General features: G+C 37.4%; 1 protein-coding gene across 1 annotated transcript in view; it reads right to left on the minus strand.

Annotated features, from left to right (window-relative positions):
• Positions 1-301: 301 nt before the first annotated feature.
• PRMT3 (protein arginine methyltransferase 3) overlaps positions 302-16,384 on the minus strand; it is a 56,365-nt gene continuing 40,282 nt past the window's right edge. Inside the window, exons 10-12 of the mRNA XM_084288579.1 lie at positions 10,582-10,632; positions 10,305-10,392; positions 302-993 (exon numbers count right to left, since the gene is read on the minus strand). Of these exons, the coding sequence (XP_084144705.1) occupies positions 884-993; positions 10,305-10,392; positions 10,582-10,632 (249 nt within the window). The 3' untranslated portion in view covers positions 302-883. The remainder of the gene's footprint in view (positions 994-10,304; positions 10,393-10,581; positions 10,633-16,384) is intronic.

The raw sequence follows: 16,384 nt of genomic DNA on the forward strand, positions 1-16,384 counted from the left end.
CGCTTGGTCCAAACTCCATCGCAGTTTGGTGTTTAAACATTATGACACACACATCAATCCTTGACTGTTCACTGCCACTTTCTGTAACCAGCCAAACAAAATCCACTGTTGCAGCACCTTCCACTATCTGTTCATAGTATTTTCTGTAACACTGATAAAATACACGCTTCCATTCACCTGTGCTCCAATCAGCTACCATGGAAAAAAAAAAAAAAAACAGCAAATAAATGAGCCATCACTGGGGAGATAAAAGAATTTCCAATTAAGTGGGAAAAAAAGGAAACAGGCAACTACGTTATATAACATATTTGGATCATTTATTTAGATAAATGTAACTGAAATGTGATACAACTTTTTAATTATACAAGTGTAATAAAAATCAAGTCTTTGTTGCTGCAATCCTGCAATTGGAATCCAAATTTACTCCCATCGGGATTTTCCAGCTACTGCTGAGCTGCTCTGGCACATCATTTAGCTTTTTTCCTAAAACAAATTGCACAAGGATTTTGCTTACTCGTTAATGGTAAAATTTGCCAGCTGGAGAATAAAACAATATTCAGAAATAATACTCACTGTTCCTCACAGCAAGACTTTAAAGGCCTTTTTCTCACCCAGCAGTCTCATCTAACTCAAATCCAGCTTTTCCTTCCTTCCCCCACATCGTGTGAGACACAGCAGAATCTCACTATGTCACCAGTCGCCATATGCCACTGTAAGAGCATCCAAACACTCCTCTCTCAGTTCCAGGTACAATTTTCATATTCTCATGCATGTATACACATAGAAATCCAGGAGTTTATCATTTTTGGATATTTAGCAACAGTTATCAACTGTTCATTCTAACAGTTATATCTGACATTTCTCAAAGCTGTATGTAGAACTTTCACTGAAGGCCGTAGGTCTGCTTTGTGTCCTTCACCGAAAGGGTTATAAAGAGGGATCGCGGACCTTTTCTGTTTTTGCGAACTGTTATCTTTCCTCTCAGGGCCTCCCCTGCAAGAAAAAAAAGAAAGAAATTACTATGCATAATTACTGTGTATTACGTGTATCCTGCGTAACCGGATAGATGCACTACATCTGCTTATGTTGTACAAGAAGCTGCTCCCAGTGAGTCAGAATTAAACAAGTCTACAAAGGTTTCTTGTATGTTTTCAAAGCTCTAGCCAATGGTCTTGAAAATGAATCTACGTCAAATGACTGCAGTTAGACCTGGTGAGGTGCTGAGTTATGTAGATGCTTTCTCAGTTGACCCACCCAAAGAACCGATATGACAATTTTACCTGTGATTAAGGGAGGGGGGAGGAACACTTTGTTTCGCTTGTTTGCTTATGAACAACTGAATTTCAAAGGCTTGGACTGCAGAGACGCAGAACAGATCTTAAGTTTTTACATCTGACAGTGTGTCAGGTTTTTAAATAACGTCACGTTTAAGTCAGAAAAAAATAAACCCTCAAGCCAACAGCATTAACATTTTCAAGGAAGGTATGAGCAATGAAGCACTCAAGCAAGAGACTAATTTTGAGGTCAGAGGACTTACACCTTGTTGTGGTACTCCCAGAATCACAGAATCGTCTAGGTTGGAAGAGACCTCCAAGGTCACCGACTCTGACCTCTGACCTAACACTAACCAGTCCTCTACTAAACCATATCACTAAGCTCTACATCTCAACATCTTTTAAAGACATCCAGAGATGGTGACTCAACCACTTCCCTGGGCAACCCATTCCAATGCCTAACAATCCTTTAAGTAAAGAAGTTTCTCCTAACATCCAACCTAATCAAGCTATCTTACTCTATTTGGTGGCTTTCAATCAGATACTGTAAGGTTTGGTTAAGGCTCGAACTTACCTGGAAGTTCCATGTCACTGTGAAAGTTCTGGAATTATAAATTCTGTTCTGGTACTCTAGCTCTGGCCTTGTGAGGACTGTACAAGTTGCTTTTTTTTTGTATTGAGCTAACTATACATTAGTGAATATTCTAACATGTCAAGAAAGAAAACCACAAATATAGATATTGCCTCACTCTGTAAGGAAACAGGACCTATATGAGATTTTTAGTTTTGTTTTTTTTTTTTTTAATGAGCTTAGCAAGCAGCTCTCTTTATTTCACAATGCTTTTGCAAAGACTTGCTTGCAGATATTTAAAAAAAATAATAAAATCCCAATGTACTTTCAGTCCTTAACAAGACCTGTAATTTCAATTAGACTTATAAATACGTAGAAAACCCACTGCTGAGCAATCTTATACCATCACTTGAGAAATACAACAGCTGCACTTAAGCAGACGATTCTACAGAACACCCTACAGCAGGGATGACCCAGGACTACAGCATCAAGTTCTCTGCTGCTCTTCTACTATGCTCCACTGTATCCATCTCCAACCCTCACACCAGCCACAGCCACTGTTACTGCTTTTCTATCCCACTGGATACCAAGTACTTCCCAACTGTTTCTTAATGTGATTTTAAAACCAACTATTCATGCCCTGTTAAGAGGCTGAAATTTTCAATATTCTTACTGAAAAAAAGAAAACAAATAGCAATTCCAAAACTGGGCCTGTTTTCAATATGCGAGATTTTTAGCAGTCTCCATTTGACACGTTATTCAGCTACATACAAACAAAGAATTGACACAAGATCCACTGTATGAAGCATCGTATCAGAAAAAACTTTTCAGCAAGATTAAGTGTGGTAGCAACACTGTACGGGAGATCCAAAAACTGTTCTATTTGGTAATTTAACAGTCACAGATTCAGCTTCATTCCTGTGCGGCTTTATTGTTAGGGCATAAATGACTGATACAACACAATGTGTTTTGCAAAGAACCAAAAATATCTCTTCATAGTTTACTTACATCTTACCAGTATACTTACATCTGACCAGTATGAATAAATTAAAAGGGGGAAAAAAAAAGCACTATAGTCCCTCTCCAGCTGGGAATCTCAGCTTAGTTTCAACACAAAGACTTTCAGAACTGCATTGCAAAATGAATTACTTGGATTATGTTAACGTTCTATAATACGGAATGTGTTTGAAATCGTAAGACGACTAAAAAACATCTAGGAACAGAATTAAAATTACATGACTTCAATCAGCCTGTAACAGTCTTATAATTTAAAGCATTTTAATACAGAACAATGCAGTAAACATGGTAAAAAATAAATATAACTTCAAAAATTACATTTGACTTTACGGAACAGAACCCTCAAATTCTGTTTCTAAATACAGTTAGTGAAACGAAGCGGTCCCTTTTTCTCAGCTATTTCTTATGCAGTAACCACATTAAATCTGCCTTTCTAAACAGTCTTTTTCTGAGGGCTGAACCAAGCAACAGCAGTGCAACCAAGTAACAGAAAGGCAATTCTGAACAATTAATCAATGTCACGTAGATATAAAATGACTGATGTTTTTTCACTGTTCTGCTGTCCTATGAACTGCCTGGAGGAAGCTGTCTGGGGGACTCAGCTGCATCACCTTGCTCTTATCACGCTCAGCTGAATGCGAGTAAACTACACAGTGCCATTGCAGTTTGATTAGGACAAAACTGAATCCATTACGACCCCCTTCAAGCATTTTTATTAGCCTTTGGGGAGTCCTGAAATTCGTCCCACAAAGAAACTGAATTCAGCAGAACCACTGCAGAAGCTTGCTAGCACTGGGAAAAAAACGCATCCCTACTTCCATACTGACCCACTGCCAAGTATCACACATCCTATTACATGCTCTGCTGTACGCCCTGTATACATTAACTTTCAACACCCAAAATAGTTCATTTTGGTTTTGACTTTGATCATCAGTGAAACTGTAACTAACATCGTTTACTTCTGTGCGACACCATCATCCGTAGGGCAAGTTCTTCAGACCAGATACCTCTCAACGCAAGAGCCTCTGTCACTTAAGTTATTTACAGTATTTTTCAGTCTGTAACCTTACTCATCTGAAATGACTTGACTGAAGCCAAAGATTGTGTGCAGTCTCCTACACACATACCCTTAGCATCTATGCAAGGCTTGACATGATCCATGGCAACGAACCTGCAATGCTTCCTGCCCTTTAATACAGCTTGGTGCCCTCTCACTTTTTGATTATTAAAAAGATTGAATGAGTTAATGAACGCAGCTAGCAATCAAGATCTCTCAAAGTTTCTTTTCTTCTTGTAGAAGAGCTTTATCAAACTAACAGCAAGCAAAGTATGAACACACTCCAAGCATTCCTTTTTCTGCCTCCCCCCCCCCGCCCAACCTTAAGGTATTTGACTTCAAAGATCTTACTTAAAGTGTTTCAAAGAGAGCTCTTGTAAGACTGCAGTAGACTTGGGCTGAAGACACCTTCCAAATTGCTGTTGAGAAGCATCTTTTACAAATCCCTGCTCTGAGGTTGTGACAATCCCCCACGTTGTAACAACCACAGGCTTTACAGGGTAGTCACACTTGCCTTAACATTTACGTACCAGTGCATTTTGACACCTCTCTTCAAGATAAGGCTGCGCTCACTTGAGACTGACAATTTAAACATTATCTCATTTTCCACCCCAGTTTCAACAAACTGGAGTCACCATCTTAAATAACACTGAGGGCTAGCAAGCAACTGTAAAAAACAAGTCTTGAAAGCATTACTCTGGAAGAGTTGGCTAGGAAACAGTTTCTACATACCATCTATCTTTAGAAAACAAAGAAGAATGCAGGAGAGCTGATTTGTTGCAGAACCAATAGCATTTCCCTTAAACTCAGTAACTTATCCTTAATTCTCCCCACCTAATTAAACTGCAAGCACCTGCAGCTGTACACAAACCCTCACCTTCCCATTTGACCATGTCTCTTTTAACTGCATCACCAAGCCAGTAATTTCCAATGAGCACTTTCTATACTGAGCAGAGCAATACCAAAGTCAGTGATATCGTCTGATCTGTGACACCCTTCTTACACTGGCCAGTTAGTTTGATCAATTAAGCAGTTGTTTACTGATTCCTTTCTGTTATAGCCTTGCTCTGAAACTATACTGAGGTTGTCTGTACCCATCATACCCTAAGCATTTTCCTTGGCAAGTTTTCCTATCAATTGTTGTTTCAACTTTGCAAGTCAAACCACCAACTAGACACCTCCAAAGAAGGCTATACAGCCTGCTGAGTAAGTTAAGACAACCTTGTACAGGTGCATTAACTCACCTAGAAGTAGTCTCAATTCTCTACATTTTGAAATAGAGATCCTACATTGTGTATCCTGCCTCAATTTTCCTCTCAGCAGTTGCAATGAAGTTGTGAGAGAACTATGTTCTTCCTGCCGTACTCATCACATCCCCTTGCTGTCTCAAGAGCAAAGGGGACCACACAGAATGGCACAAGAAGCCCCTGTAACTTTTCCCCATAAATACCGAACTTTTACTAACTTACAGTGCGATAAAAAGGCCACGAGAAGAGACTCTCTCCAATTAGTGCCTGATGTACACACAGATGTTTCTGTGAAGCAAGCATTATGATTTTAAGCAGATTTCAAAAGCTACATCACAAGACATGCAAGATCTAGTTGAACCTCAAAAGCAAGTTTTAACAGTTACCAGTTTTTAAAAGCAACATCACTGCAACTGTAGACAGGCAAAACAAACAGTAAAATCTCAATTAGGAACCAAATGTTCCAACTGGGATACATAATATTGAAGTATTTCAGTAAAAAATCAGAACAGATTATTTGTGACAGTAGTTTTTTGTTGTTTGCTTGTTCTTAATAAAAAAAACTCTCCAGGTAGTCAAATCTATGTTTTCAAGTTTGTACATTTCCAAACAGCTACCCAATTGTGGAGACTGGGGAGTTCAAGATAATCATGGATTTTACAGGGGCTTAGTCATGTGCATTCTTCAGTTTTGCTATGCAAGCCTCTTATAACTCCACTGACAAACAAATTAGGGTTTTATTTCCACTGCAAGGCACTACCAAGAACACAAAATGTTGACAATATGCTGCTTTACTGCTAATAGAATTTGCTTGCATACAGATCTGGGTTTTAACTTAATGCACTGTTACCGAACAGATCCTGTCACCCCCTTGAAATCATTCTTGTATGTATTTTTTATCTGTTCAGTAAACCCTTCAGTTAACCAAAAGAGAATGACATTCCCTATGTAATTTTCTGTTTATGAAACTTAGCAGCAGTATCACAACATACAATGGAAGAATAAGATCCATATTTGGACCATTATTAAGATAAAGACACAGCTTTGGCATATGAATTTTAATTTTGAAAATAAAGAGTTTTTCAAGCTACTGAAAGGGCTGCTAAGTGAAGCCTTGTACTCCACAGGGAGTCTGCAATACAGTACTCTTGTCTGTGAAAAAAAAAATTCTGGTACTAAAGTATCACCTGGCTTCTTTTTCTAGTTTCTTTATTTTTACTGTGTGTTAAGCAGTTAAAGCCTATCCAACCTGCTGACGCTCTTCTTACTTCATCGCACACGAGCTTTAAGTCTCTCGTCACAGTCGGTGAGGACGAAAACTAGCTTTTCAGAATATGTTAGTAGCAAAAGATTGCCTCTGTCCCCTGACTAAACCAAAATAAGCAAAAATTATCCATTAAAGCTATACACAAACCTATCTATCATAGTTATGTATGAAGCTGTAATTCAGTAGCAAATCCTATGTATTAATTAGGTGTAATTCTTACTGCTCCAGTCTCTACTAATTAGTTGCAATTCTTATTGCTTCAGTCTCCAGATCTGGAACTAGGTAAAGTTTCTCCCATTTCCTCTCAGAGGATCTGCAAACCCTGCACACCTAGCAGAGGCTGCAGCAGGAACGGCAACGCAGGGAGGATTAGTTCCACGCTGCATCCTTTGGCAGCTAATGGCTTCATTCTATTATTAGTAGGAACAAGATCAAAATCACTTTTCTTTTTCCCCATGGATGAGAAAATAGAGCTACTTTTACAACAAATAACCTGGAGTCAAACAGCTGAGAAAAATACATAGTTACCACAGTGGAAAAAAGGAATTTTACCATGGCACCAACTGGCATTTTTCTGTTAAATACCCAACAGGTTCAGATACCTCTAAGCTCAACCTCGTTCGCAGAGCAAATCCAAATACCATCATTGTTTTATGACCAGATTAGGCACATCCCCAAAAGCTATAAAGCATCTCTGATAGACTTGAAATCAGCTTTATTACTCAGACTTAAAAATTTTAGGGAACCATTTTTCTTTACCGGGAAAGAAAAAAAAAATAAAAAATAACCTGCCTAAAAGATGTGTTTTCAAAACGGGAAAATGTTTTCAAAGTATTTTATACCAATAAATCTCTCTTTCACAACTTATTAAAACACTGGAAGCAAATGGCACCACAGTAAGCTGGCCAAATCATGAAAGAAGCAGCTCTGTCTCAATAATAGCTTTAAAAATGGAACCAAGCTTGTGGTTGGAGTATGTAGCACATTCTGTGTGTCTGTTTATCTCCTCGGCTTTCCTTAACTGCATTATGACTGCGCTTTGCTGTTTTTTAATCAGATGATTAAAAGATTCAAATGATATTAGTTCTATTTATTTTCCACTATCCACTACAAAAAGAGATTGTTCTGGCTCGAACAACTCATTTGGTCTCAACTGGGTGTTTTTCATTGTGTCCCGGTGCCATATAGACATTCCTTATTCTAAGAATTAGTACATATGACAGTTGAATATTGGTAAGTACAAGGAAAGGCAAAAAAGCCAACTCTTTCAATGATTCAAATGTGTTTAATCTAATATATTTACCCTTTTCTTCAGCTAACTCACATGGAAAAAAAGTTAATTTGAAGACAAAAAATCTCCCCCAAAAGCTAAGCACTTGGAGTAGAGTTCAGTTCACCATGCCAGACAGCAACAATACATGGCCAAATGGTGACAAGTTGTGCTAATTAATCAATGAACTTTAGTGACAGACAAGAAACAGCTGCAAGTGCAACTTTAGCCATACTGCAAGACAGGCATGAGCAGTTAGTTTAGCTAGTAAAACAGAAAGGGAAAGACTGAAGAAATCAAGGAATATAGTTAAACACGAATTACCACAGATTAATAGTAAAAAGTCACTATTTTGAAAATAATAAGAAATAATATGAAAAATAGAAAGATATGGAAATCTCTTTTTCTTCAAGTTATGTTACTGTAAGAGATTTTTGGAATGACAACGAATCCAAGTCAGAAACAAGATATTTTCAGAAGTCACTCAAATCAAGGAACATTCTTATATAATTATCAGGAAATACCTTCTGCCCTGATGCAGTTATATCCTCCATGAAAAAAAAAAAATTCCACAGAAATTAACGTGGAATTTACAAAGGAAAAGGAGCTTAGGTCCATGTTTCTCTCAGAAACTTCTCTTATGCTTAAAAACAGAGAAAACTTGGCTTCTATCTTCTATAGAAGATAAAAAGAGAACAGAAAAAGATGGGAAAGAGGAACTTAAATAACTACTAAGAGTAGGAATCAAGCAGAAGGAAAAGAGAAGCACAGCAGCAACAAGATTCAGTACAGGAATAATTTTTTAAAATGTGAGCTAATAAAGAGGAAGAAAGAAGTTATGGTAAAAGTGATCTTGAAGGTCAACCGGGTGGTTGTGTTCACTGCTTCAAAGCACACTGTTTCTGCAGTTGTCTTCGGAAAGTCACAGCACCTAGACTAGAATTCTAGATCCAGACACACCTCCCAGTAATTTCGGACATTCTGTAAATGTCAAATGATCTATGTAATATTAAATAACGAGCATATTCTAACAAATGTCATTGCACTTTAAAAAAATAAATCACTTCACACTCTATGACATTGAAATATAATGAATTTCACCAAGGAGACCTTAGCCAGTCTCATCTAGAAACTGAACAGAACACAAGCCAAGCACAAATGCACCAAACCACATGTGCATCCCAAGGATCTAAAAATATGCAAAGTAAAAATCATTGAAGAACTTAAAAGATGAAAAAAAAAAAGATTAGTCACATAACATAGTCCTTAATGCCTTCAGGAAAGACACTCCTGCTAAAAAGCTGTGATGGCTACTAGATGGATGAGGCAATCACAAAAGCTGTTTTAATTGAGGCCTGATGCTGCTATCACCACTGTACATTCATAATTATCATCTATCAAAAGCAGACAATACCCCCTTCTACCTCAATACTCCTCCGTATCACCTTTAAACCTCTTGACCTCAATTTCTTTTGCAAGATCCACATACGTTTCTGTGCTCTTTCTCCCCTGTATGTCTGGCCTATTTGTAAACTTTTCAGTTCAAGGCCATGGAATACTGTGAGTTGCTTAACTGACCAGCAGAACCGAGCCCCATTGCCAGACCCTCTCTAGGTCCTTCCTGATAGTCCCTAAAGAAAAACAGCCCTCAATATGAGCTGAGAAGGAGTTCAACTGTGGTAAGCACGTATTTAGTGGGTAAGTAGACAAATAATGTGCCCTTTTTCCAACATAAAAATATAGCTATTTCATTTCCTTTGGTTATAAACAATGACCCACGATGGTCATTGGACACATTTCTATGTTTATGAAACAAAGAACGCTTCACTACTTGCATAGGAAAGTACTTTCAAAACTTACCAAATACAGGTAATTAAAACCACTAACATATCATTTTTATCTTCTAAACTTTACTCCAACAATTTATCATCTGAATTTTGGGTTAACCTGGCGACAACAAAAGCTTTGTTTACTTATGTCAGACTCAAGATAGAGCATATTACAGTAGTTATTCACTTCTTAAAAGTGTTCAGCGTATCAAAATCACATCTCCCATACTTCAGTTGATCATGTTCATGGCTGTGAGCTCTTTAAAACCCTTTTCTATTTAGAGAGTAATCCCACAAGTGCCAGGTACAACACCCATGCATGTACCTATATAAGAAATAGAGCATAGCTTATGAGTGGTACAGAAAATCCTATGCAATCATTTGATCGATATGAAGCTTAAGAACGTAACTGATGTTAAGAGAACCTTAATAACAGTGTTGCAGTCTTAAATCTCCCCCGTGCCAGACAAAACTCCTTTGAGACACTAATTTCTTATAAAAAACACTATGGAGCTGCATTAGACATATGCCCACTTAAATATACATGTGCAAACGCATATATATATATACACACACTTTTTATGTTGATTTTACAGAACACAGATCTATATATTTCCTACTGCATTGCTTAAGCCAAGAAAGTTCTTAAACAGCAGCTGAAAGATGTATTTACTAGTTCTTTTTAACACATAATTCTTGAACTGTTTTACATTTAAATGATAATAGCAGTGTAACACAACCATTGTTGCACCACAACTGAATTTAAACAAACCTGCTTCTACAGGAATTGGTTTCTCCAGGAGAAAAACTGTTTGTTTCCAGTGCGTTTTGGTACACCAGGGACCAGTTGAAAACAAGACCTGCAATGGAAGAGTTCAAGACTTTCATTAAAGAACACCATTTTTAATACCACAATACATCAATCAATTACCAAACACACATGCGTGTTTTCTACAACAAAACTCGCTGCCAAACAACTCAAGGTAGAAAAACCATAGAAAAAATCCTCATCTTTCAAGCCTGTTTTTAAAATCCATAACACCACGTACCTTGTTGTGACAATCCTTCTCAAAAAATATATCAAAATAACCAGCAACTGCCTGTAAAAAATAGAAAAAGGCAAATATGATGAAGGAGCAAGTGACATTCAAGAAAAAGACCATCATGAATATATATGTATGTAATTATTGTGATTTCTGCTCAAGAACATTTGCTCTGTCCCTCCTGTCATCCCATTTCTAGCCTCAAAGAGCTTCGCTCTTCAGTGCATAATTCACTAGTGGGATTTACCTTCCAGCTTCAGTAATAAAACCCTACAATTGCATTTTATTACAAACCTAATCTTAGGCTAAGTTTCCAAAATAACCTCCACACCCTAACTACACCTGAACTTACATATGGAAAAGTACTTTTTTTTATATGTGCAAGCCCACAAGCACATTAACTTCAGTTCTTCAGTCCTTGTCATCTACAGCTTCCATGACCCTCACACTAAATACACATAAAAAATGAGGGACGTATTCACTCTTTGCATAGCTTAACAACATTGTCCATAAAAATTTGCTGAGAACAGAAGCAGAGCCTAACCAGGCAATGGGTATTTTTCTTCTACTAATACATACACAGATGAGGAAAAAGAATCGCAAATGCCTCATGCTGGCCCTTTCAGCAGTTTTTAATAGTAACTCTCCATAGGATTCCTTGGAACATTTGCTCTGTCCTTCCTGTCATCCCACTCCTAGCCTCAAAGAGCTTCTCTCTTCAGTGCATAATTCACTAGCGGGACTTGTCTTCCAGCTTCAGTAATAAAAGAAATAGAAAATATCTGCATGCAAAAAATTTACCTACACTATTAGTTACACAGCCTTTTAATGATGGCCTGCTTTTTTGACGATAACATCCTTAGACTCCCACAAGCTCAAATAATTTAAATACATTTCAAGAAAGAACTGGAAGATGTTAATAAAAGACAATCAGCTACACCATTTCAACTCTGAAATGCTATCCACACTCACCTTTGCTTCCTACCGTCTCCTACAAAAAGGCTAAAGCTAACCTGAAAATAGACCCAAGGCAGTTAAGCTTTTCTGCTCTGTCAGTCTGAAGAAATGACTCAGAAGAGATCTTTTGAAAAACTGCTACTAGAGATGCTAGGAACTTGTATCCCCCTGATAGCAGGATGACAAGCTCCTCCTGATAGCTATAGTATATCCAAACAAGCTATCCGTCCGATTCAGTGATGGAAAGCCTGCTACATGAACACTTACTGCAAATGGTTGTATCCTTCTCACAGCAATAGTGTTTTTCTCTTAAGTCTATTAAGTCTAAGTGGTCATTTTGAATAGTTACAAAGGCCAAGTTCTGCAGCGTGTTCTTTGTATTAAGTCAGAGAGATTGCGAAGAAAAAGACAGACATCAAACACACTTACAAAATCAAGGTAACAAAACAAGTGAATGGCACATGACTTTATCATTATGTACTAGGTAATCCAAATGACAGCTAAACCATTCCAGTATTTTTCCTTTCCAGTCTAAATCCAGAACAGATAACGTGGATGTGAGTACAACCTCAAACAAAATTAAAAAAAAAAGTGCTAAATTATTTGTGTTAGCTTTTCAACTAACAGCACTCTAGAGAAGCTTTGAAAGCTCCAAAAACAACTACAGAGATACTAAGGGACCTTCATGACAAATGAGCACCAGATGTTGGAAATGGTGATTCTTCCATCCTGTAAGTAAGACCCTATCACTCAATGTTGAGAAACTCGTTCCCAAATGAATTACAGCCCTGTCTCTAACATGCCTTTTTCAGTGAAGATTGAGGTTTTGACAAAGTTTTTTTTATTGACCCATCAGACTACTTTTACGGATGCACCATCTTTTTGGATGCTACTCAGACATCTCCGAAGCCGTAAGAACACCTCTTAATCATCAGGTCAATACTGTTGATATGCTTGCAGATAAAATTTAGGATAAGATTACTGGGAAGGAAAGATAAAGGTTGAGACAACAAAAACACATTAAGAATTGCAAAGGGGGGTAAAAACGGCTTCCAGAGAAAATGAGACTATCAAGATACACTTCTGAGCAGAAAGCAAAGGCAGCGCCTAAAACTCCAAGCAGACATACCACAGTCGGGGAGGGGGGAATACAAATAGCCATATGTTTGGCAGCAAGAACTAACAGAAACATTTGACATGGCACCCTGAGAAAATGTCTCCACCAGATGAATATTTTGGGGAGACTGAGTTCAGGCTGAAAGGAGACTGCAGCTATAAGCAAAGAAACCATCTCCCTGCTACCTGTTTCTTTCCTGTGCTCAGGGAAACAGGATTTTGTACAGCTTCTGTAAATGACCAGGATAAATAACTACTTTATTTCTTACGCTGCCAATGGAAAGAAAACATTGCAACTGAAAAACCTGAAACTTGACATTGACCATTTAAATCAAGTAGTAACGGTATTACACATCACAAAGACCATCTTATGCAGACTTCCAGGAATTAGTCTTTCCTACATTGATCCATTCAATTCTTTTTGTTAAGGTCTAAAATCGATCTACTGCCTTCGCTGAAGGGATTGTTGAGCCAGAAATTCAAAAATAAAAAACACAGAAAAATATTCTAACAAAATAATTCCCCAAGATGCTAAGGATAAATTCTAGCGCACAGCTTCAGGCATTCCTCAAAACTCCTCAGTTTTACTATCTGACATCTCTTGACTGAAAGCACGGACTTTTCAAATACACTTTCTCCAGGACATTAAAACCTGACAGAAAACAAACAAAAACAAGCCAACAAAAAACAAAGTCCCACCTTTTTGGTGAGCTATGGAAACCAGCAAAGATTAAGACCATAGTCATTTATAGCTAAATAGTAATTCTATGCTTTAAGTTAAACACATAGAGGAGAGAGTCTATACAGTATTTAACAACTAACTTTAAGACAAGATATTGCAATTTAGAAATCTAAGGAGTTTGTTGGTGTTTTTTTTCCAACTGTTTCCCTAAGTCTTTGGATGCCAACAAGAAGCATATCTTGGGGTTTCTAACTGCAGATAAGATTAAGAAAGTTAAACAAAACACTGTTCACACAAACCTTAAGTGTCTGAATATCTTAAGTCAAACAGATTTTCTTGAGTTTATGTAATCAAAGCTTTAGTACATTTGTCATATATTAAAACCTAGCTAACAAGTGCTGTAAATTGTTGAGGTTTTTACTAAGATTTTATTTGAGACTACAAAGCCACTGATCTAGGAAGCACGTTATTTACCACCACAAAACAAGGCTTAGCATAACCAAAACACAAGTTAAGGGGTCAAATCTACCCCAAAGCCTCCCAGTAACTCCAGTCTACATTTTCTACCTTCCTCCTTTAGTCCTCTTGATTTCACATAGAAGATTTTATGTGCTAGGTTGCATGCATTCCCCTGCCAGTAACACAGCACCTTAAAAAGAGCTATGAAAACCTAAAATCTCTGACGGTATTACAGAAGCCCACTTTAATACTCCCAAATGCTTTAAAAAACACACACACCAAAAAAAAAACCAAATACCATCCAAACAAAACAACCACCACATCCTCAAGTTACATTTAAGCTTTGCACCACTACAGCAACATTCTAGTATTCCACGCTAATATCTTGTAAAAAAGCGAAGTAGATGTAGCTAATGCTTTCTGTGATTTGGTCTGCAATCACTAATCCTGTATATTTGAAAACAGAATCTCTCTCAAAAATTTAAAAACCTCCACAAACCAACAAGTTGAAATAACTGATGATGCAAAGGTAGGTAGTGATTGCTGTCTTTTTAGAAGTAGTTATCTTCTCTTATGTCTCAACTTGTTTTTTCATTAAAATCTTACACTGAGATGCACAGCGTGTATTCCACTTCTAAGTATGTTTCACTGAAATAATTGAGTAAAATTGAAGTTAGCAGCGTTTTCCATTCATTTCACTTTAGAGCACAACAAACAAGTGTGCAGTAGCTGCAACAGTGAATCACAAGCTTCTATTAAATATGCAGTACTACAAATTAAGACAATGCCAGCCAGTGCTTACAGATTGAAGGAAGAATGAGTCCTCCCTTTTTGTTGTAAAATCTAACACATGCATCTACACAGACAAATGTAAGGGGAAGAAAGTCATTTACAAGTGACAGACACACAACCATCTCACAGACACACAACCATCTCACAGACACACAACCATCTCACAGACACACAACCATCTCACAGACACACAACCATCTCACAGACACAGGCATATTGCAGTTGAATAAAGGGCTGGCCAGATTTTTATTTAAGGTGTCACCTTGGTCGTTTTTTTTGTTTGTTTGTTTTTTACACACATTCAACCTAAAGAAAATCAAAGCAGCTACTAATATCTCTAAGTTCTAGGTGACATTTTCTAACTACTGCCTTGGTTTCCTTTGTTTTAAGCAGAACTATAAACAGTTATTTCTTACATGGGAGAGTGAAGATTTTCTTCATCTTTTCGCTCCACCTTTGACAACTTATCTACAACTTCACCAATGATCAATCATCAGTAACTTATGCCTTCTCTGAAAGAATCCCTCAAGTACCAGTCTCTTGAATACCATGAAAGAGGTAAACAAAAATAATGACTTATAAACTGGTAATAAGTGCCTGAAACTCCAGCCTAGCATCTAGCCCCGGTCTAGGCTCAAAGGATATTAATTATTGGCTAAGACTGCAGGAACGTTATTTTTCCTGTTCTCAAATCAATTGCCAGGAGGAAAGCAGAGCTGTGACGACAAAAACCCTAACCCCAGAACTAACTGCCTACACTTACTTCACAGGGAACTAAGAAGAGTAAATAAAGAGCTAAAGAAATAATTAAGAATCTATCTGCATTACTGAGACTGCCAAGCAGCATCCTACCAACGTGAGCAAGAGTTCACTCAGCAACTTACAATCAAGTATTTCTGAAATCATCACAGCAGCCACTAACATCTACCCAATTTTGTCAAACCCCGGTTTTGACAGAGTCCACATAAAATACCTTAATGTATTCACCCACCAGAGAGGTTTTCTAAGGTGTTCATGCAAGCATATAAAAAACAGTAAATGAAGCACTTCCACCCGACATGACTCATTTTTTCCACAAATTCTCCTTCCCTTCAAGATAAAGCGATCTTGAACCTATTTTCATTTATTCATGTAACGTGTACAAAATATTTGAATCATAAAAAGCTTTAACAGCTGTAAAAGATGAATATTACTACATATTCTTTATTTATACTCTTCGACTTATAGCCTTAGCTGGAACGGGAAGAAAAAGACTAAAATTATCAAATTAATTCAAATATATCTGAATACTAAGGCTTTTTGTGCAGAAAATGGCTGTCTGTTCTATACGGCTTTTTAACAGGATAAAACAAATGACAGTGCTCGACTCCTTATTAGAGCTCGTAAAGGCAACCTTACCAATTCACTGAGGAACAAGGAAATTAAAAATTATCATCATCACTATCACCTACAGTGAGTAATTTATCATTCTTGCTCTTCACTAGTATCATGTTCCAACAGTGAGTGGCTACAACAAATACAATTAGACAGCTGGCCACAGAAGTGGGAGATAATGTGCTTTTGATGGAGTTTATCCAAGCATGGAGATGGAATGTTTGTAACCCATGCGGCAGAGTTGCTGCGTTTCTATCACAGGAGGAAAAAAATGAAAAACCCTTGCTACTAAAAAAAATAACAGTTTTGGGTTTTAGAAAGAATTAAGAATCCGGACACAACTGTAGAGAAGGCTCCAAGGTAACTGAACAGCTCCAAAGGCCAAATCCTGCTTCACAACATGATATGGTACTCTTTCCTTTAAAGAGA

Source organism: Netta rufina (genome assembly GCF_964035555.1).
Source record: "Netta rufina genome assembly, chromosome: 5".
Taxonomy (NCBI): domain Eukaryota; kingdom Metazoa; phylum Chordata; class Aves; order Anseriformes; family Anatidae; genus Netta; species Netta rufina.